Source organism: Thermobia domestica, chromosome 8 (assembly GCF_964235325.1).
Source record: "Thermobia domestica chromosome 8, izTheDome1.hap1.1, whole genome shotgun sequence".
Classification (NCBI taxonomy): domain Eukaryota; kingdom Metazoa; phylum Arthropoda; class Insecta; order Zygentoma; family Lepismatidae; genus Thermobia; species Thermobia domestica.
The window spans coordinates 255744152-255768460 of NC_137461.1; the positions used below are offsets into that span (position 1 = coordinate 255744152).

The 24309-nt window shown below is 34.9% G+C and overlaps 2 protein-coding genes across 2 annotated transcripts in view; one reads left to right on the plus strand and one right to left on the minus strand.

Annotated features, from left to right (window-relative positions):
- Positions 1-24309, plus strand: part of LOC145693559 (26S proteasome non-ATPase regulatory subunit 1-like) — a 756631-nt gene that overhangs the window by 38821 nt on the left and 693501 nt on the right. Inside the window, exon 2 of the mRNA XM_081769649.1 lies at positions 1255-1354. Within this exon, the coding sequence (XP_081625775.1) occupies positions 1255-1354 (100 nt within the window). The remainder of the gene's footprint in view (positions 1-1254; positions 1355-24309) is intronic.
- Positions 16455-24309, minus strand: part of 5-HT2A (5-hydroxytryptamine receptor 2A) — a 102930-nt gene continuing 95075 nt past the window's right edge. Inside the window, exon 3 of the mRNA XM_081769648.1 lies at positions 16455-22523. Coding sequence (XP_081625774.1) covers positions 22064-22523 — 460 coding nt within the window. The 3' untranslated portion in view covers positions 16455-22063. The remainder of the gene's footprint in view (positions 22524-24309) is intronic.

The window sequence follows — 24309 nt, forward strand, 5'->3', positions numbered from 1 at the left end:
TTCTCATTATGTAGCGCAACAAGTTACAGCACCTACATGATCTCATTGAGGATGATTGGGAAGATTAAACCTCCGTTAAGATCCCGACTTTGTGTGATATCTTTTTCACTGATGAGGCGAACTTTTCACCACTAGTGAAGTCACTGGCTGAAATTTATAGTTTTAAAGTAATACAAATCTAATTGAAACACAGTGTGTTGAAATAATTATGGTCTGATATAGGACGTGGTATTAAAAACAGAATTATGGTATGATATAGGACGTGGTATTGAAAATAAATGTCCATTTTCGTCGACGTACCTTAACCATAGAGACATGCTTTTGCCGTACTCCAAGACATTATCATTCCCCTAGGGCTGAACAAGATGGTGCATTCCCATCCTCTTTCAGCAAGACAGTGCCCTCTCTGCACTACTCTGCATGCGTGCTTCAGTGGCTGGGTGGGTCCGCGGAATGGCTTTACGCTCCTCGAAGCTAACGCGATCATTTTATATCTTTGGACTACAGGAAGACAACTGTTTGTCAGAAAATGATTACGGTCGTTTGCCATTTGCAACAATATATTATTAATAAATTTTCTCAGATTATTGCCTAGACATTGCACACTGTGCAAACTGAATGAGTCAGATGCGTTGACTGTGTACTTCAATAGAACAGAGCACATTAACACATTTTGCAATCAGTGTATTAAACCTGTTTTGACTTTTGGATCCCTAGGTTTTGGGACTGTTGAATCTCTCTGCTTGTATTCTGTCTTTTGTGCGGCAGATAGGTTTAGGCAATTCACGATCTTCTGTTGTCATAATGAAAGTAGGCTATATTAATTTGAATACATAAATAAATAATAAATTATACCTCATCAATCAAATACATTCGGCCAAGTCATTGGAGTAAAAGCAGTTTGTTTCGGGTTAGGTATGTCCTCGAAAGTACTTGATAGGAGGTTGCAGTTTGTCGTACTTGAACAGAACTGAGGACTCATTAAAGCATCTTTAAGTGTTAATAATTTTCATAAAATTGAACACACACTCCAGTTCTGATTATGAAGTTGTTCCATAACTCTTTAAAAGTTCACACAACCTTGAGAACTGACTCAATTTAATTAATTTAATGACCTTTTGGTATACTATAATAAGGAGCACAACATTTTGTTGGTAATGCTATCAAATTTTTATATGAATTAATTAAGTTTAAATTCTTGGACGTTGCTTGAGAATTGTAACTGATGTTCCTTTCGTTTTGTTTTAATTTCAGGTAAGAAAGAAGTCTTTTTGACTGGTTTATGTCAGTGCCATCATGTTTGTAGAATTTTTTTCCGATCACTGTATCACGATTGGTCCGAAAGTCTAACAAGGTATGTTGAAGTTTCTGTTGTTTCTGCAATACTTTGTCTTGTACAAATCTTGTTCTAATATCTTCTACACTATTGGAGATGTTGAGAATTTAAATTTGAAAAGATTTCCTCTTGTAAGAATGTATATAACTACTGATAAAACTATACTACCTGGCAGTGAGGTGTAACTGGTCACTTGGCTTTTATTTATATGAATTGTGGTCAGCAAATCGATTCTTATGTAAGTTTCGATATTGTCGATACTGGCATCGATGTATCTTAATTCTATAAGCTCCGCAGTGCATCCTTGATAATGAGGTAGCTCCAAAATCTCTGTGGCAGCATCCTGACTCTAACCCGAAACCATGTAAACTAACCCTACCAGGTTTCAGTTCTTGTATGTAAAAGAAACTTATTGAAACAAAATGCACTTGCAAGTAGTCAACCATTGTGTCTAAATGTTCTTTAACATCATGTAATCCTTAACTGCGTACATCCAGAATTGTATAACTGTGATTTAGGTTTTCAGTAGAACAATATAAAAGGCAATGTGGGCGCATTTCTTATAAAGTAGGGTTTTCCTGTTTTGTATGTGCAGACGCGATTCCCCATTTTCTTCCATTCTTGTTCTTTCCAGTGAGAACGCTTCGCTTTTTCGTCCTTTCAAAATCTTCTCTTTCTGGTCGAATAAACTTCAGCAGCCACAGATGTATGTACACCATCAGTTGGTTTCCTTTATCTGTGGGAAGAGGCAGAAGAACAGGAACACAGATTCCACTGTTCTTAACAGGCGCACATTCTCCGCGGAAAGAAAAGAGGGTGAAAGTTTCCAATGCACGCATGGTACGACGAAGAAAAATAGTCTGGGTTCTCTATTTTGGATATCTTTAGATAAGTCAACCGAAGTGAAAGAACATCATGTGAAGAATAGGCTACTCTCATTGCTTCTAACCAAATGATGCATTCACAAGTTGATTTCTCGATTTTGTTTGTATAGTACATATTTAGACCTATCTAATGGAAAATTCAGGCTTTTAGCAATATTTCGTTTTGTTTTATTTTGATTGCCTCCATACTAAAAAACTGAAAATTAATATTCAGATTGACAGCTCTTCAACTTATTGTCTGATTAGTTTAATAACAATAATAACCAAATATATTAGGCATATATTAGGAAGATACTTAATAGCAGTGGTAGAACGGGTCACGAGCTCCGCGATCCATGACCCATCAGACCCAAAGAACGAACCCTCGTTATATACATGGAGAGTATGTATGAGGCTGCTAATAATTCTCGGAAACTATTCTGTATTCTCTCATCACTGAATCTATAATTTATATTTCTTTGTGCGTGCCTCTGTCAGTCATTGCAGTGAAAGATAACTACAAGGACTATCAAAATATAACTCCTTGAGAAGCACAGAACGTATAATATTTTATGAGGGACCATTAATATTTAATCAAACAAGCTCGTAAAACTTGTGTAGAATGTAAGATACCACTGAGTCAAAATGTTTTGTTAAATCTTTTTGTTTCAACTGCATTCAAAACTGCAGGGTGCGGTAGGTATGAGAACAAAGTCACATCCGCATGCAATAAGGAACAGACACTGGAGAGAAAAGGCATTTATTACCTTTTGACGTTCTGAACAAGTGATCACATCCACAGTGGATGACATGATTCAATGAAACTCGCAGTTAGTTGCCGTAACAGCTTCTACAGCTTCCAGGAGATGGATCTGGGAAATGTTCGCCATTGCATCCACAACAGATACCGTGAGAACCGCAACAGTGTTGTGTGGGTGCTTATTGAAATTCCTGTATAAGATGTTTTGACAAGTAAAATGTCACACAATTCTCGACACACTGAAATTGGAATTCGAGAAACATAATATCCTCCCGAAAGAGTTCCTAAACAAATTTAGTACGCTAGTAAACAACTACTACTTACAGATTAATAACTTATTCTTTTACTGTTTATATTTTGTTTGTTTAAAAACTAACTTTCCCTTTTGCCATTACTTATATCTTTTTTATGTCCGTTTTGAAACCTGTTTGGTTTCTATAAATTTTCTTTGTATTCTTTGCGATTATTAAATAAATATTTCGCCCATAGAAAACGATAGGCCCATAGTTCAGTTTACATTAACAAAATGTCCATAATGCGATAGAACTTGATCTACGATGGAAACTAAAAGACTTGTCAATAAAATGCTATATTTATTGCCATAATGATTAGGGCCAGTAAATCTGCACAGAGGAATGTAACACTGCTTGTCGAGAAAGCGGAACATATATATATATATAATTATTTTTGTGTTAGTACACACAGGGCCGGCCTTAAGTCGATTGGACCAATTGCTCCCAATCGGGCCCCGCGCTAATCTCGTCTACTCTACTATCTAGTGCCGTTTTAACAGCATATTAGATCCCAGAGCAAAAAAGTTTGTTGTGGTCCCTATGACTAAAGTTTGCTCCTAACACAGTAATACATGCCATTCTGCTTATAGGGCCCCCAATGCTTGCGGTACTCCCGGGCAAGTGGCGATGGTACCGTTAAGATGGCTGCTACTCTCGTTATCAAGTACTCACAAAAACATATTGCAATACTGGTGATATCCATGGACTCCACGAGGGAGGGTATGGCCACTCCCTAACATGTAAATGAATAGTTTCGGGGCATAAGCAATTATTTTCTGAATTTAATGATGCAGTAGTTTCTTTTTTACCTTTACAACTAGTGTTGTAAAAATAGATATTATGTGCAGAGAAAATTTTGCATATCCCTGGACGTAAAAATATCGTTTTCTTTGAGTTTGTGTAAAAATGTATATCATTATTCTGGGCGCACACCCGCTTTTATTTTGAACACTCCACTAAGTAAAAGTTTCTGGCGTTCTTACTGATTATGTCATCTTATACTACCGTGAATACCGAGATGGTATCAAATAAATCAGCCTGAGTGCGTCTTCTTTGCATATCCTTTCTCTTCTTATAGCAATATTAAAAACACAAAACCAGAGGACAAACTTTGACCTCTCCTGCGAAAAATCCCGTAGATGTAATTTTGTTTTTATTTTATTTCACAAGTATTTTATTTATTTTTGAAAACAAAAAAGGCAGGAAAACCGAATGTATACTAGTGCGTACTGAATGGGTGGCTGCTTATAAAGATTTGTCTTCTAACTCGAATAAGCCAATGGAAAATATGTCATCCATCTTCCATCAGTTCCTTAATGTTTGTGGTCGTCTCATCACAGTTTCATTTTGTCTGCAGTCCATAACGATTTCAAGCTGATTATACCTTTCATAAGTAGGTACCTACGATGTTCTTACTAGCATACATTAGATTTTCCTGACTTGACTTCTTTTCAAAAAGATACAGCTGTTAAGAAATCTCTGAACCAACGAATTCATATCGAGGTGCATTTCATTATGTCTTGTAAACTTCTAGCCCAATTTTATATATTACATGATCCACTTCCTATTTAGAAAGGTCGAGCGAGATACAAGATGGTGACCATGATAAGCATACCCTCAAATAGATGTCTACTTCCTCCCGATGTCGGTTAATGTTTTTTTTTTTTTTTTTTTTCATCCCTTCACCTGTTTTACAAATAAATTGAAATTTTCAAACTTGAAACACATTGTTATGGCTTATTCTGATCAATCAGGTTTTTGGCCACTGCGGCCGTCTTTATGGACGAAAGCACTTTAAATTTTGCTTATGCTTGTTTCTTGATATTCCACAGTTTTCTGCCAAGTTTGGTTTCGTCATCGATGCTGGTACAGAACCTTCTTGAAAAATTGCGAGGCACAAGAGTGATATATGTGTTTTAAAATGCAACTGTTTGCATTTCTATTTGAGTTGTTTCTCTGAAAAATTAGCTGCTATAAGCAATGAACAGGGTGAGCGGTTTCACCAGAATATTTTGCAAATGGGAAAACTTGTAAAGGGAAATGGGACCCGTCCATGATGAGAGATCACTGTTAGTTCCTGCTGAAAGAGGACCCCACAACATACAAGCGGAAAAATGTTTTAAAACAATCTTTGCCGTTAATCATTTTTGTAAGTAAAGATGCAGGGTATTCCGGGGATAAACTTATTATATATGTTCAGGATCTCGATAACCACTAGATCAGCAGGGAGAGCGATATATATATTATAATATTAGAGTGTCCCTTATATTGGGTAATTTCGTGTTGCGATACGCACCCCCTCCCCCAAATGTATTCTATGTGATCGTAAAAAAGCATTAGTGAAATAGCAGCTCTCTACGAGAACATTAACCCGTGCCGACTTGACGACAAAGTCATGAAATGACGTTTCCACATTATAATATAATTTAGAATTTCCAACCGTAATAACGGAGAAACTAAAACAGACTGAAAACGAAACTTTGCACGAGGCAACTAGAGAAAGGACGATATCTGCCTGTGTATTGAAGAACATCTCCGGGTGAACAGTGTTGCCAACCCAAAAGAAAGTTGTTTTTTTGTAAATTGAATGACCTAAATTAAATATCATCATTGGAAGTGGGTTTTCGATATTTCCAAGTACAATTTTCTCTTAGGGGGGGCAAGCGCCCCACCTTGCTCCCCTGATGGGCGCCCTTGTTCACAAGATATTCATAATAACTCATATCGTAGAGAACAACTTATACATCCATTATTATTCTGTATTTTATTTGCACATACTATCTTCAGTAACTACATACCGGATATTCTCATATTTGTAAGCACTTTTGGCCCACTTTTATCTCCAACATTTATGTCTAACTACTTTTTTTTTTTTTTTTTTTTAACTGGTGTGACAGAATCACAATTTGAGCCGTAATTTACCGAGGAAATGTTACCGTAAAAATGATTTGAGATTCGTTTTAGTAATAAACGCCAAAGCACGTTGATGTTCACATCATCACCATACATTTTCAAATAAACTCAGGCAGGCAGGAACGTAGCGGAGCGGTGATTGTCAACTATTAGGAATTAGCGTTACCCACAGACTGAGAACTTCTTGCTTTATAAATCTGAGAACTTCTTGCTTGCAAGTTGTACCTCATACTTCAGAATTTTACACATTAGTACTGCATTTAGTTATAAGTATCGATAGTCATTTCCAAAAGATTCTCCCTGACATGACATATGCTTCCTGTTCTCAGTAAACCACACGGAGAGAACAAAGAGCGGACAGAAATCTTAAAAAAAGGTGGCGTTGAAGAAAAGACCCCAGCATCGATGGTGTCCTCGATGGCTTCACAGATTCGCTTCTCGTGATCCATTGTTACTCGTATAATACCAATAGTTTCTTAATTCAGTTTTCCTATCTCGTCTTCTCCCCTTTTATGCCTTACTTGTTTTCTCTTTCTTTTCTTTGTTCGTAAAAATGTGCATATACATCACTTCTATATCGGGCAATTTGAAGTAAGGATCCTACAACTTATTTAAGGAACGACTTTCAAGTACTTTTTTTTAAACGCAAGGTTGACTTATAAGGAATGATCTTCCGTAACCCATTACTCGACCAAATTGCAAATTTCTCCTCTCTCTCTCTCTCTCTTCGCATCCATAAATTCATTTACGTAATGCACATATCAGTTTCCTGTTTTAGAAAATTGTGATCGGAGATTATGTAGAAGAACACGGATGCTATTCATTGTCCTTGTTTTCAATAGCTTCTTTCCTAATCTATTCGATAGGTAGTAGAATTCAATGACGAATAGAAGAAAGGAAGGGAATATCCATATAATAAGATAGGGTTATTTTTAAGAGATAATGGAAAGGGTGGATTATTAGTTGAATAGCGACCACCTCTAAAGCTATCTTTTCCATGCAGTTTTCGTTTTAAGGTTCTTTAGTTGCAAACCCCTTGTGTCCAGAAGAGTGAAGAGAACAGGATTGATCTCTTGCAGATACACCTGACTCGCATACATTTCTAAAAAGCTATTCCTTATAACAAAGACAACACATTTCCTAATTTATACCACACAGGTTCTCATATGGTAAACTACAACTAAAATCTCATATTAAATAGAGAGGTTTCTAGTTATGTTGCGTCGTCCAACACTGAGCAAGTAACATCAGGATAGCAAAATCTTAATTTTGCGGCCTACGTCTCTCCCTTCACCATCATGATGAAATCAGTAATCTGATAGATAAAACTGTTTGTTTCTATACAAATCCACCGTTCACTTGGCGTACTTCTAGATAACTACAGGAAAGACACCGTTTCTTATTTAGAATTTTTAAAATGTCTCTCTGAAAGAATAGGTTCAAATTTTATGCCAGAAATAGTGTATCTTACGACGTTTTTAGTAAAATTACTAGACACATGTTCCAAGCGTTTTTGAAAATTCCGTTTCTAAAGGAAGGAACAGAGGGGAGACAACTTTTATTGTACATAGTGGCCCATAATTATCTATATGATGTTTCAAAGACTGTGGTAAAGAAACTATTAATATAACATAAATATAAAATTTGACAAACACATTGTTCTCATACGTTTCTTTAATCTTTTGTTCTCCATGACATGGCCCATAAATGCACCATTTAATTTGATACATGCCTGGAGACGAGGAACAACGTTGTCACAAGCAGATCCGTACTGGTATTCTGTGGAACTCTTCTGTGATAGCTTCTCGTAGTTCGGCCAAATTGAGTATATGATGTTGATACACTTTGACGATTATTAACATAGAGGAGCCATTTCTTCCAAACTCGACTGCCATCCTCTGTCTCGAAACCGCGTAATTGTTTCTTGTAGAATACACAACGCACACGCTGCTCCAGAGACAACCGTTCTGCCATCTTGTCTGGTATACACTAGGGCACAGTGGTTTTCAACCAATGTGTCGCGACACACTGGCGTGTCATGCAGCCCCGTAAGATGTGTTGCGAAATTTTAGAATTTAAAAATCATGAAGAATTTAATAATAATTAGTTAAAATCGAGACAGGCTGTACCAGTCAACACCTCCAGCGGTAGCAATAATGCTCAGTGCAGGGGCGGATCCAGGATCGACTTCTGGGCGGGGGCGGTGGGTTGTCATGCTGCTACTTTTAAGGGCTCCAAACTTTGGGATGGGTTTTATTTATATAATATAAGAAAGTTTCCTCTCCTGGGGGGGCGATCGCCCTCCCCTGGATCCGCCCCTGGCTCAGTGCTATATGAAGTCATTATAAAAACTAATTAGTTTCACTAATATAATAGGTATTATTATTTATAATAAATATGTCAAACAATTGTGTCGCAATGTGCTGGACGTTTAGTAAAGGGCGACGTCAACCAAAAAAGGTTGAGAGCAACTGTACTAAGGGTTCTAAGTTCAGTGACTGTTATCTCCACTCTCACGCTACACAGTGTTGCCATATCGAAACTCATTTTGTCTAGAATTACTAATACTACAGTCAATCAAACATTGGCTACATAATTAAGGGCCACCCTGTACAGTATAATAATAATTTAATTTCTGATTTTGTATTTATAAAATGACGAAGGTAATGAAACAATTGAACCGTTTAAAATCATTTATTTGAAAATCGTTAGCTTTTTGCGTCGACCTGAGTTTTTATCGTTATACTTTGAGTGAATTGTGTATCCTAAAGTTAAAAAGGTTAAAAGGGTGACTGTATCGCTTGAAATATTTGAAATGAAATTAAGTATCTAGTTTAATGCCCCACTTACTCCCTTCATGCTCTAAGAGCGCATGATTATGAAAGAATTCGTGGAATGGAAATGTGGGAGGAATAAATCCTCGAACATGACATTGCCCACGAACTGACATGGTATGTTATTGAACCAGAAACTCTTGCACTAGAAGTAAGCGCTCTGTTAAGGATTCACTATGTCCTCCTCTTGATACGAATTTTGAATACTGTTTTTGCTTATGTTCTTAAATGTTCGCGATTTACTTAACTGGTAATGGACTGTCTTCTAACAATGGAAACTTCAATACTTGTTTTTAGTTTTTATTGTACCTTACCAATCGCTGTTTTCAACTAACACTTAAAATAAACCTCAAAGTACATATAATAACTGCACTGTGTTCATTGCACTTAAATAACAAACTTAACTTTAAAATTATGGAAGAAATGTTCATGCCTCGTGCCTTATGCACCGTCTCTCTTCAACACTTTCCATCTTGAATAACAAATGAAATTTAAATTTCGTAGAAACAGTGTTTCCAGTTCTTAAAAAATATTACTATATAATATAAGACTTAACAAATACCGTATAGTTAGTGTACTTGGGTCTAACTAGGTTTTTATTATTTCATTTCTTATACGTATCCTATATGGGAAAGGATGTTCCAAATTTACCTTTCAATTATTTTCCGTAAGCTTATTCTTCCCGGTGCTTCAGTATCACATAACCATGTGGTCATCATAAATATTTTGCAAAAATTGTCATGTTAGTATCCACAAATTGAAAAGTTGGCCATGTTGTGCAGTAATATCAGAATTTTATCGTTGAAACTCGCTTTAATATTGCCTAATACTCCGCACCTGAACGTTTTACATACTAAAATTACTTTGTTTAAAACATCGTTGCTGAGGAAACGTTTTGCTAATTAAACAATTTGGTGCTTAAAATTTAATAAGATGTATAAATATACCACATTGACTTGATCCCTAGTCTTCCGTTGCAAGCGCTGCTATCGGCTGAAGGTATTCCACTCGCTTTCTCTCGCTTAGCAACACCTGAATCCTTATTGGCTCAACGCGTGGGTGTGTGAGGGTGTGAGCTTTAGTTCGCATTTTTGCCACGGCTCAAGACATTTTGGCAGCACAATATTAATATGTATTATCATTGTAATCTTTCTTTATATTCATTGGATTATTTCTTCGTAACTGTTCCTAATGCTTGTAACCTTCTTTCTTCATCCCTTTCATATGTCTACATTTGTGTTCCATTCACTAGACTACCATACTTTTCATGATTTTGTTTCCCTCCACAACATACATACTTTTGCTTTCTTTCCTTCTTTTTTTAAAAAAAATCTATCCTGATTACGGTTTACCGTTCATACTTTGTATCTTTAACCTGAACTAGTCATCTGTCTTATTTTCTCCCCTCCAATTTCTGCATTAGCATTATGTGCTGTTGTGTATTTAATATGTACCATTCATCCCACGCGTAAAAATTTCCTCAAGATTAACAGTTTTCAATATTTAATTTTCAATAATGCGAGGAAATTCAAAAAACCGCATGATACCATATGACAAATATAGAATTTTATTTTTCTTCTATTATTGAGCAATTATATTTACGTAGGTATATACACGAACCATTACTCACACAACAGTGGAAATGAACGAAAATATGGAATAAATCATAATAGAAGGATTTAAAAAAAGTTTAGCGTCCGTTTCAATAACTAAGCTTTTATGAGACGTGGACTTACAAAGTTTAATATGAAATTCAACTACTGTAAAGAATAAGTTATGTAATTCTCTCTCACCATGAATCGAACCCGGGAGCACTTGTAACAAAGGTTTACATGCTAACCAGTAGACCAGCAATGAGGGCTATAGAAGGAAAAGGACTAAATTTTGTAATTGTGATGTCGCTGCGAGAAAGTATTATGAAGGTAATATACTAGGTAAATATCAAAAGGAAGGATTTAGAGATGGAAAGATTGAACAACATTCGATTGCAAAATTTGCTAATGGTAGGGAACAGTAGGTTAATCAGCACAACAATCCGTATATTAATGTATCTTTCTTATTCTACGAGTAAAAGAAAGTCCCCGTTCTTGTCACGGGCTGATAAGCATATAACCAGCAATACACTAGTTGTTTGGATTGTATTACTTATAAAGGGCTCCTGAGATACTCTGTATACGTTTTGAACCCGCAGAATACAGTATATGACCGCGAATATCCTTCCCCTCTCGAGTCGAAAATCGAAAATACGGCTTCGTTCGTGATTCAATTTGGTGAACTCTGTGTGCACAAAATTTGGTGGTTTTAGGTAACTCCTTTATTTGTGAAAATATGATTACACACACACACTTCTGTATATTAGTAAGAATTATTCCAAATAATTATTTGTGTATAAATGTATTTTGTTATTTTTATTAATTTGTATTTACCTTAACAACAAATTTTTGCACTGATTGCTTAAGTTGAAAAGATATATATCCTTTAATTTTACCTCCCATTTACGCCCTTAAATAATGTTTCCACCAACATTCAGACCAAGTTGAGGTAACCATTGAGTTAAATTATAAGAAGTGAATGATTCACATATTTAGTCGTGTGTATAACCTACTTATTCATAGTTGAAATGTAAAATATATATATATAGGAAGTAGCTTATCATATCATTTAATTAACATCCTGTCATGGCTAGTTTCCTTTTAGAAATAGCTTAATATTTTCCTTTGTGAATTACGGCGAGAACATTTGAGAAATACAAGAATCGGATGAGCTCTCTATTTGCATACGATATTAAAATTGGAGAATATTGAACTCCAGCACCATGTGAAAATGAAATAGAAAAAGTTTTGAACATTTTCAGCTTGTGTATGTTGTAATAATATGAAATAATTAGGATATGTATTCCTCAGCTGGAATAATAGTTTCAAAACATGTCCTTGTTAGTAGCGTACACAGAATTTCATCAAGGGTTAAAGAACTATGTCATATTTTTTCTAGGAAACTTATGATTTTTTTCGTGTATATAATATAGTAAATGCTTGTTTTTCCATACCTTCCTCAAGGTGGGGTAGGCCTACGCCACTGATCCTTATATTTCTTATACGTATAATCTGCGACATGTGTTCCAAACTTAAAAAAAAAAAAAAAAAAAAAAAAAAAACGTCCTATTTTGTTTTCAAAATGTAAACTGGTGAGAAGTTTAATTCGAATGAAACTTTACGGGTGACATTATTCGAAGGAAAAGCAAATCAAGTTTTCTGGTGTCTTCGGTGACAACAGGAAGTGGCTAACCCTTTGTAACGATGGCAACTGACATCATATGATTCATTAACTGTTTACACATAATCATAATGTTCACTTGGCAGTTTTAGTGGCAATAAGAAAGTTGGTTGAATTTGCATTCGGTAGCTAATAATATGCAACACAAGCACCATAAATATTTTCTAAACAGACCAGATAGAACTTCTCGGAACACTTTTCCGTTCTTCTACTTGTGGTGTGGAATATGAAAGATAAATTAATATAGTTACTTATTATTTATAAAACAGAATGTTCCTAAGTTTATCCTGTATTCATTTAAAATATTTTTAAATGGTTAATAGTTGAATGGATCTGATTTATTCATGTTGTAACACATACATACATACACACACACACACACACATATATATATATATATATATATATATATATATATATATATATATATATATATATATATATATATAGTACTAAATAATTAGTATGTGTAATGTACCGCAATGTCTGCGATTGTATCTACTGTTATTCTCAGATGTTCACTTTCTCGGGATCAAGGTGCGTTTGAGTATATCACCCGTTTAACCAGCTACAAGTCTATGTGGCCATCACAAAAGAATAGCTCGCAACTAGAGATGCACTCCATAGTCGTGGGAGAAAGAATCGAAACTCAAAAGACCTGCCCTAAAAGTGTCCCTTCAGTGATTCCCTTTATGTCATATCCCTTCAGTGATTTGTTAGCACGATGGATAGGAAGACGAATTATTGTGCAAATACTGATGGAGCTGTACTATAACAACCAAATGAAATTTATTATTCTACTGTACCACTTCTTTGAAAATACGAAATAAAACAGGTTTTATTCAAGCTAAGCCTTTACTTGTTTCAAGGAAGCTGCATAGTATTCTTACAAGATTGTTTACATAAGATAGGGAGCAACGGTACGTTCTCTTTACGCTCCTATTGTTAATCTGTACCAAAGTACGTGTCACCACTTATGACCAAGCATTTTTAAAATTCACATACACACATGGCATTCTTTTTATTTTCCACACACATCACATTAACTTCCATATTATATATTTTAAACTGTTTGCTTTGTTTACACATAGGTGCCTTCATTCATTTGTATTTAGTATTTTCATCAATAAAACAAATCTAAATTCCATACCTGTATACTGCAGCTCGCATTAATAGGCTCGAAACTTTAATCTTTGTTACATACATCTCAAGAGAACCTTAACCTGTTTCCCCCTTTTCTAAATAAACTTAAGCCGGCACATATTGTTTGAGTAATTAGGTAGATCCTTTGGGAACGGAAAGGGTTATGAACGCAACACCATTATGACACTGTGTCTAACTCGATCAATTTTGAAGGTTAAAAATAAATATCTCCAATGCAGGTTTCGAGCTCTTGACACTTAGTTCACTCAAGATTAAAACCAAAATCTTACTTACAGTTATCCACAAGCGAAGAATAATCACACCATTTGAAATCTGAACTACTGTCCCTTTATAAATCAACACACGACGTTATGCTCACCAATCAGAAACTTTCATCCTCATTTTTTCCCCAGTTTACCATTTCAGTCCTCCAGGAAAACATTTCACACCACTCAGAATAAAGTGTATTTGAGATTGAACAGGTTTACCTAAAGATAAACCTTTGCCGTTCTTTCAAAACATTTAAAATTCTAAACTTCAAAAATTCAGATCATGTCAGCATTCGCCATGCTGGCGAAATCAACAAGAAGCTGCCTCACCAAATTTTTACACAGCTCACTCCGTTCCCCCAACTGAGCTAGTAAATCGCAAAATTTTCAACTGAATAACCTTTTAAAACTAATTTCGCATAACTCTGTTCTGCAATAGCGTTTTAACCACTTTATTTGTTTAAAGAATCGACAGGCAGTATCTAGCTACTGCTCTCCTGAAAACTGACGCCATTCCACACAATAACAATGTGACGTAATAATACGAAGATCGGCTACTGAGCAAATTACATTATACTTCAAAGAAAAGCGACCAATTATTGATAATTTCGTAAATCTGTGCTACTGACGTCATATAAGACAAGATTGAAGATGATGGACTTAAAATTGAGTAATTTTGACGAATTTCTATCAAGATGGCTGAAAATTGAAGAATTTTTATGAATAATATTTTTAAATTAAAATTTTGAAGAAATTTCTGGGAGAGCTTTCAGGATGTTTTGAGATAGGAAAGGCGTTCTACTGATAAAAATGAAAAGAAATATGTTAAAAATCTTTTAAAAAAATGTAAGAAATCAAGGCAGAAATGAACAATATATATGTAATAATAAATGCAAAATTAATCCTAACCTATTCTAAACACTTCCTAGCCTAATCCTACCATCTAACATTACCAAAAGAAATAAATCTCAATATTGCACCACTACAACTTATACCTCTTATCTGTCATTGCTATACGATATTATACAGGGTGTACAAAAATTCCCTAACATGATAACTCCATGTTGGGAGGTATCAATGTGCTATCTAGACTAAAATGTCAGTCCTAAGGAAACTCAAAATGTATGGCTAAACTGGAGTATAGCTGGGGAAACCTGGTATATAAACTCCTTATTGAAAATAATTGGACACCTGTTCCACAGTTTTCCGCTTCTAAAGGAGAATTTTCCTATAACTGTTTCAATTCATATCACTGACAAAAAATATATTCATAAACTGGCAAAAGTTATGTATTTGAACATGGTTAGCACTTGGATTGACCCGGTTTTTATTATTGCACTTTAATATTGAAATAAGCATCCAAAGGGGGATTTCTTTTTCTCTCAAGAATGACGTTTGCACAGCTTGAAATGAATGTTTGAAACGTAGTTAACGTTTAGGTTGAGTTGAGTATTCTCATTATTTCATTTCGATTCAAATTACGCGTCCTAAATTGGAGAGGGAAAGGAGTTTACACGTATAGTTTTCAAATATTTACCATAATACAGTACTATTCTTCTCGTGCAAAGAACTCGTATTTTAGCTAGTATTTGTATAAAAGAAAGAAGAAAATTATTAAAGACATGAAATTTAACAAAATTTCTGTATTGCACTATCTATCACAGAAAAATTTTCTTCCTGAGTTCTGGAAAATACAAATCAGCTATTGAATATAATACTTCATCAGTGAAATAGTAAGCAGATAAGTGTCAGAAGCAGGTGTTAAATGTTCGCACAAGATCCTGACAGAAACCTGCTGTTCTGCAGATGACTGCCCTCAGTTGAACTGTAACTTCGAGTGTGGGCTATTCAAAAATAATCATCGCGGAAGATTGGGGAAGAAGAGCTGAGGCAGGCACTTCCAGATATAAAACACCTTGTCCGGATGAAATGGATATTCAAGCAAGTCAAGAAAGATATTTCTCCTGTTAATGTTTTGATGAACATCATCTGTTCTATTTTATTCGTTTTCAGTTTTATATTCGATGATGATAATTTGCGAACGAAGATTAGATCTCTACTAAAAGTCAAACCGAGGACTACACACATCAAAATCGAGGAAGCTAACTGTTGGTTACACGTCTTAATCTGTTATAGTACTCCTTAGTGGCTAAGCGGTTAGCGTACGCGCCTTTGGCGTGGGAGACCCGGGTTCGATTCCCGGCGGGAGCTCATGTGATTCGGATTCCACGTTAATCAGTAGGTCCACGTCTCATATAGCCTCGCTGCTGAACGGGACGTTAAAATCAACTCAACTCTGTTGTAGTACATTATTAATTTTAAACGCCAAGAAATGCAAGCTGTGTCATTCTACAATACAGCTTTATAAACATTTACTATGTTTTTCCCTAAATATAATAAATGTTTGTTGATGAACTTCGTTTAAGAAAGTGTATTTTAGAATTTCATTTATATTGTTTTTCATTTTTTCTTTCTTCTGATTTTATAATCACCTGATTCATTACAGTAGACTAGTAACTATCGATTTTCCGGCCTAATTAAGGATACATTTCCATAATTAAATTAGAAATTATATATATAAAAATCGTTGTCAAGGAGAAGCAGTTATCGCGCAATGAATTTTCAAAAAAAAACTTAGTTTGACTTTTCTCTTAAATTTACAGTTCAGTTGTGTAATAATTTATTAATTAACAGTAAGGCCGGTCTATTCCACGCGTTTGCGGTAGTGATCGGTTGACTGCCGCAGATCTGATAGTGTCCTTTACGTTTTTCTGCGAACGCTATCTACAGGGGGAGTGGAGACAGCACGTCAAGTGTTACTGACCAACTCATTGCAGTTTGTAACATTCTGTATTGATGTCCCTGACGTTTAGATTCGTCCACTTCAGATATTAATAAGTAACAACCTGTGGATATGACCATGCGGATTGGCAACTCTGCGGGCGATTGGCGAACCGAACCGTTGTAGATATAACCACACAACCAAGGCTCTTATAAAATAGAGGATCTGCCCTTACAACAAAATCTTGAAGCCATACGTCACAGTTTCGCCACCCCTACTCTGCCCACTCCACCCAATAGGATTGCAATGTTTTGCGCCAACAAACATGGCAAAAACAAAAGTAGCCAATCAGACGTACCGATGCTCGGTTGCTTTTGGCTTCATTATTTAATAGGATGAAGATACATATGGGCAGATCCTCTATTTTATAAGATCCTTGCACACAACCGTTACTAATCGTAACTACCAAGGTCGGATTTTCAGACCAAAACTGATTTGACTAATTATAATTCAAAAACACACCGGGTCCACGTCCGCTACCATAACCGTGTGGATAAAACAGGCCTAAAGAAGTCTCAAAATCACAACTCAATTAATATGTCACAATTTTATTAAACTTAAATTATCACAATATTCTGTAACAATTCACAAATTAAATTATTTAGCACATTAAGAGTTCTATTAAGTACATTATTTTTTAAAACTTATATTCTCGGTGTCATGATGTTTTATACTCTTGTAGTAACTGTTTTGAGAAAACTACAAGTTGTAACTGTTGAGATTAACTTGCAGATTTTATCACAAGAACTGGAGACATAGTTTTTGTTGTGAGACACAATATGTTACAATATAAAGAAATAAGTGATTAAATACTAATATTTTGTAATTCATTCACTCAGCAGTTCTTGTCATGTGTTTTGTATATGTTAGATGTAACACTTAAGGAAGCAACAATACGTTTAAAAAATCAGAACAAAAACAAATTACAATAAATAAAAAATAAAATACTCTTCTGTTTATATATATATATATAATATACAACATTTGATAAAAGACTAGAGTAGGATCTGTTGATGAATATGGAGAAATTTGTGCGTCATAATTGTCTTTACTAGTTTTGATTTGTATTGTTAAACATTAGTCGTTATTTTTTTTTGTACGCATATGTTAGCGCAAGATTATAGAAATCACACTATATATTTTTTAAAGAACTTGTCCATTTATCGGAAAAGTTTTTATTATATTCCTTTCTCTGCTTTCTTTCTTTTAAAAATCATTGATAATACTCTTGTGAATTTTCAGTAGTAGTACTTTTGCTGGATTTCGCAGTCTTTTTCACAGGAATTGGTGGTTGTGCAATAAACGAAGAAAACAAATTTTACTGTTAAATGTCGAATCATTCAATGTTCGGTTATTTGAATAACTTTTACCAGGAGCACTACAGACAATTACCATACATTACCTTTTGTCTTAAACAACTATTTCCGTATAGTATTAATATGTATGGCAGCCACATTGACGTTCACCGTGAGTTCTGCTGTAACATCTAGCATTCCGCTTCCAGCAACGTTGATAATACTTGTAATATAGGAATTCGATTCGGCTGACGTGTTGTACAGCCTTAGACGAGAACATTATCAGCATGTCGCAATGTACCCCCACTGAAAGCAAATTTTTCAGCGGAGGCTTTGCTGTAGTCCATTACAAGGTTATTGGTTCACACCAAACGTCAATTTGGCTGTCGCGTACCATAGCAGGTTTCAGTACCTGTTAGTTTGTTACTGGAAAGTCATTTATATATTTGTCATTTGTACATGCCTTTTGAAACCTTGAATTACGGCTATAGTGCCTGAGATTTAAATTTGAACTTTTCGCGCCAATAGATAATGTCAACATAAGTACATAGTACGATAAGACATAAGTACGTTATATATACGTAAAAAAAATTAATTGTGAAAATAATATGCAGTCCTTTCATCTATTTGACTGAAGCTGTTGTGTTCAGCATGTTTATGTAATCCACTACATCGCGAACACATCTCAAGTGATTTAATTCTTTTTGGTGTCAAACGCTCAAACTTGAAGCAGAAGCATTATTTGTACTGAGAAATTTAGATACGTATTGCGTAAGCGAACGCAGGATTATAATAAAGTGGATGTGGTTTGGGAATTATTTGGTTACAATACAGAGTAAAATCGACCTACCTATCTACAAACAAAATTGCAGAAATGCTCAATATGCAGATAATTAGACAAAGTTGAGAATAGAGCTAGTTCATTTCAAAGAAATACTTTAAAAAAAATGCATTAAAAAAAACTTCCCGTGTCGTTACATGGACACGACCATTACTGGATTTATTGTGGAAAACGTACTTTGAGATAAAAGATACATGGTTTCTGTAAACGTGTGTGCTTTTTTTCTTTTATTATGCTGGTAATTGATCTTGACATAGAAGTGCAGTTGTGCGGGTTTGCAGTGTATCTTTACTATCAATAATCCAAATCTCTCTTTGACATTCGATCATGGAGGATTACCATAGCAAGAAGCAAAGAAAAAAAAATTGCTTTGTACGCCAACCAAAATAAACGTTACATTTTCCCCTGCTTTAAGCGTATTTCTCAAAACAAAATGTGAATTTGGGTAAGAGACCAAGCATCTTCATTTTGATGCTTAGAGTTAGTGTTACTCGATCGTGTAAGGAGTATCAGCGACCGAAAATTAAAATGTAGGCAGCTGTGTTACCAACAAATTAAACCGTAATTAATATGTGGCAGTCTGTGTAATGACCAAAGTTCTGTTGTACTAGTGGTTAGAAACTATCCTACGCATAGTACAAGACAAAAAGAACATCTGAAAAGTATCTGAAGTATTTTTTACATTATGATGTGGGTAAAAGTTAATTCGGGAAAATAAGAGTCCAAGGTGTCTTTCCTCAGAATATATTATCCACTGATAATTACGTAAGGAAAAAATTACTACTTTTCTAAAGGGTAAGTGGAAATGTCTGAATTTACCAGTCAATGTATTTAGTCTAGTATGTATGAAGTGGCCTAAGCTTGACTTCTTAATCTGGATCTTAATTAAATCTAAGTTACAGTCGAATATACATCAAAACTTTCCGTAAGTAATATACAGTATTTTGTTTCACGAGTGCTGAAGCACGAGTGAATTCAAGGGGTTATGAAAAGAATTCTCCCGGATAAATAAATCCAGAAAATACTGTAGGTACCAGAGTTCGAAAAAATGTTTACTAATGGCAATAAATTTAATATAAATTTATTGAGTTTCAAATAATATATACATTTTTTATATATATTTCAGTTCATAACTTGATTTAAAATTATATGTTAGGGAGACTAGGGAAGTTTTTATAAACTTCAGATTTATTTTATTAGTCTTTGATAGCCGTTATTCCTGTGATTTACATGTCGACTTGTTTTTAGTACCTAATGAAACCTAACTAAAATATCACATAAAATCACTTAATGCACAATAGAAATTTAATTGTCGGTTTTACTGTTCTGTCGTGAGTAATATTTATCTCACGTTATCGTTCGTACCTTTCCCATAATGCCTTCCTTACGTAGATATTAATCACATTAAATTATTCCTTTAATAAGCAAAATAGATACGAGGTTCCTTGATAACATTTACAGTGCTGCTACTTTGAAAGAGTATTGGCTACACTGCAGTAAAACCACCACATTTCTTAGTTTTCAACGCTTGCCTCTTATCTGTGGTAAATTTATGGCTTACAGTCTCAGTTAATAATGGCACTGTAAAGTTGGTCGAGTAATAGGATATCAACAACCAGATAAAAATTGTAATATAAAGTCAGGATCGTCATATGATATAAATATATTGGTTGTATATGACTTGCGGTAACGTAATATCGATATATTACAACATTAAAACAGATTAGCTAGAACGGTTGTAAACTTAAGCTAAATTCTTCGAGACTAACACGATAGATAATTTCTTCATATTGTTCAGTATTTGTGAACAAAGCAGCAGTAGTTTGCGTTTAATGAAGATGCACACTCAGTATAACAAATATTACATCTATAAAATAATGTATTAAAATTTAGCTATATAATTTCAACTCACGAATATAGTCTAACTGTATAATCGCCTGGAAAATTATATTTCAGCTCCTTTTATGTTATGAGTTCTTTTTACAATTACAACAGACTACAGTCATGGCTTGACACGTATGCCTTCTGAGCAGCAGTTCCTGCCTCGATCTCTGGTGGGGGTACTTGAGTAGTGGTTCGAAGCAGTAGTAGTAGTATATAATTTCTTATACTATATAGTTTCGGTGCTGCAGAAAAACTTTAGTCGAGTTAAAAGTTATTTTTAATTAATTTTAATTAATCAATTTCATATCCGAAAATACGCTCTTTCAGTCAGTCGAATGAAAATGAAGTTTACAGGTATAAATAGTAGCATTGTTATGCGATTTTCCATTATTCCATGTGGAGTTGACATTTGACTGCAACAAGTTATTGAACTGATGAGAACTTTGCAAAAGTAAATATCGCCTATTGAGTGAAATAATTTCGTTTTGAGCGAGACAAGAGTTTTTAATTATGTATATGTGGATGTGGGTTGTATTCCAGTGGGTAGTATTATACTTTCGAACGATCGTATAGGTCATCGCTTTTCATTTGTGTTACATATCCGTCCCGGCAGAATATGGGAAAGTTTTTTGCCTACCTGGAAATCAGTAAAACCATTAAGCTGCTTTTGTTTTGTTTATTATTCTGAAAAAGAAAAAAAAATCGCAAACAAAAACGTGTTTCAGTAAATACTTTTTTTTTTTAAACCGCACATATGAGGTAACTATGCCATTAGTCAGCCACGTAGCTATATATTAAGTAAGTAAACCGTAGCTTCTCAGCAAACAGGCTGTGAACAAAAATGTAAAACGCGAGATCCAATAGTCACTGTCAAAATCTCTGCTTGATATAGGTCCGGTATGTGAATGATTTTTTTTTAAGCAAGTGAGACCACTCACGCAAATAATAAATAATAATTAATAAATTATATAAATCACTTCACAGTAAACTTAAACCTCTCTCTCATCACCTTTGGCTGATGTATTAATACGAGGATGTGTGTAGATGATTGAAAATGCTCTTATATATGAGAACTAATATTGCAGAGGGACAAGAGAAGCGGACGCCTGGAATTTTACATGTATTGATGAAAAATTCTTTACAAAGTGAGTTTACAATTTAATCTCGCAACTAAAAATATTACATATGTGCCCTTAGTACTGTCTTTCTTCTAATTACGCTCTATAAATAATCATAATTAGAAATTGTATATGATCATTTAGTAAAATAAAATTCCCCTTAAAGGGATGACTATTGGTACATTTAATGGTATTTTCGAAATGTCGTGGTTGTCAGAGTAGCTAATAGTTCATAGTTATTTTTTCTTTTTAATATACCTGAAATGTGCTAACTAAACCACCTAAAACAAATATTTTCAGTTATTTTTGGACTTGCACCACCACCACCACCCGTCATTTACATAAATATCAGGTTTTTTTTTTTTCGAAGTTATAATTCGGTATGTTCAGAATATTTTATCAACAATCTTGTATATCGAATGAATTTGGATAATTGGGAGTCTTGATGACGTAAGATGATGTAGAAGGTGTGATTCCTATAGACGTAGGAGTTCGTGATGTCGATCCTGGTGGGATACTGGAAAAATGTTCACTCACGGATCTATATCGAGCTGGTCGAGAGCTCCCATGGCACTTGCACTTGAGAAGCCGAATGAAAGCTGCACGAAAAGTCTTGTTAAATATTGTGTAGATAACGGGATTGATGGTGGAGGAAACGTAACCAAGCCAAAGGCATACATCCACCACTCTGTCTGAAACTTCGCACTCAGGACACGCAGCAAAAAATATGTTTAGCACAAAGAATGGAGCCCAGCAGAGAACGAAGGTGAAAAAGACCAGTCCAAGGACTTTAGAAGCTTTCTGCTCTGTAGCGACTGCATTAGCAGCCAAGGATCGCCTCTTTCGTCCCGCCAGAAACCTGCAAAGAGAGCACCAGCATTAAAATACAAAATTACGTCTTTTCTTTGCTTTTACATTTAAGAAATAAATACAATAAATAGCATATTAGATAAATGTATTTCGATTGTACGTTAGAAATACTTTTAGGTAGAATACAGAAATAGCTTGATTATCGCAGTTGATAAATTTGATATTAAACTTCCAATTATTGCGCTCGAAACGAATTGTCGTGGTCACAGGTAGGGATGGCCGGATCCGGATCTGGCTGGATCCGGATCTAGGATCTGGATCCGGATCTCGAATCTCGGATGTGGATTCGGATCTCGGATCTGGATCCGGATCTCGGATCTTGATTCTTATCCAAACCCACATCCCATCCAAATTATGATAAACATGAATATCTAAAATTCGCCGAAAGTAATTTCACGAAGTCCTGACAGTGAAGAAGAGAACAGAAAATTAAGACGAATATTGACAAGTCTATTTGTTTCCTTCATTCTACTCTAAAGATCAAATGTTTGGCTTACTTAAGAAAAAAATGATCCGGATGAGAGCTCAAATGTCGAATCTAGTTCCACTCGGTTGCAGGACCGAGATGAATATTTAAAATTCCTCAATGCACCTATTTCATTGACAGTTAAGAAAACAAACAGTTAAGACAAGTATTGACTACTTTTTACGTAAATTTATCTTGCTCAGTCTGCTCAAAATATCAAATGTATACCCTAAAATTAGATTTAATAATTATTTAGTAAATCACAATATGAGCACCGAGAATAAACTATGAATTTTGGTGCCTCTTATCTAGATTTGAAATTTCGGATTCATACATAGAATCAGGCTGAAATATAAATATTTGAGATCTGGAAACCGAAACATGTGCTAGTACCAAGATCGTAGCCGTTTGTACAGTGGCGTATTTACGATTTTTTTTTCGGGGGGAGGCTTTGCCTGAAAATGTGAAAATTCTGCAAGATATTTCATATAGTTTACTATAGTAAGTAAGATTTCGGGGGGGAGCTTAAGCCCAGAAGCCTCTCCCCTAAATACGCCATTGCGTTTGTACCTAGGTAATGCGAGCGATAGGCACTTGCACTAATTTCGCATGTAGTTTGAGGAACACGAGAAATTAAAAACAGATAAATATTCTTTTTCAGGAGTAAGTCGCGCTTTAACATGACTTTTCATGAGTGTTGTGTTCAGATATGAAAACTGTAATGACAACTTGTTTGAAATAAAAACCTTTTCATTTTTAACAATAAAATTAGGTACTTTCACATTGGAGAAAAATTAGCAAGGCACATACCACTGATTAGGGTGCTGATTCTTATGGAAGCTTTCACTTGAACCGGAAGATTTCCTCATGTTAGTATCGGATTGCCACAATTCACCTTGCTGAAAGACGTGGTTTATCAGGAGGTCGGACAAGATTCTTTTGAACGTAGCCTGTAGACTGCTTCTAGTCTCAATTATTCCCATATAACAAGACTAGCCATATACATAGTTGGTTCGAAATAAGTTAAAATATCACTAATTGACCTTAAGGGGATAATCGTGATTTAAATATTCGTAAATCAGAAGAGATGTGAAAGTTAAGCGGTAAAATAAATCCGATAATTCCGGAATAAAGAGATTTATATGCAACCTAATGATAGCAATAAAACTCTTTATGTAACATTTTCAAAGCTAAAATTAACAGTTATCCTCTTGAAGAGGGTTTACGGCAACATAGAATATTACAAATCCAATTATTATAAGTAGTACCTCTGACAGCCCTGCATTTCACATCACCATCGCCCTTCATC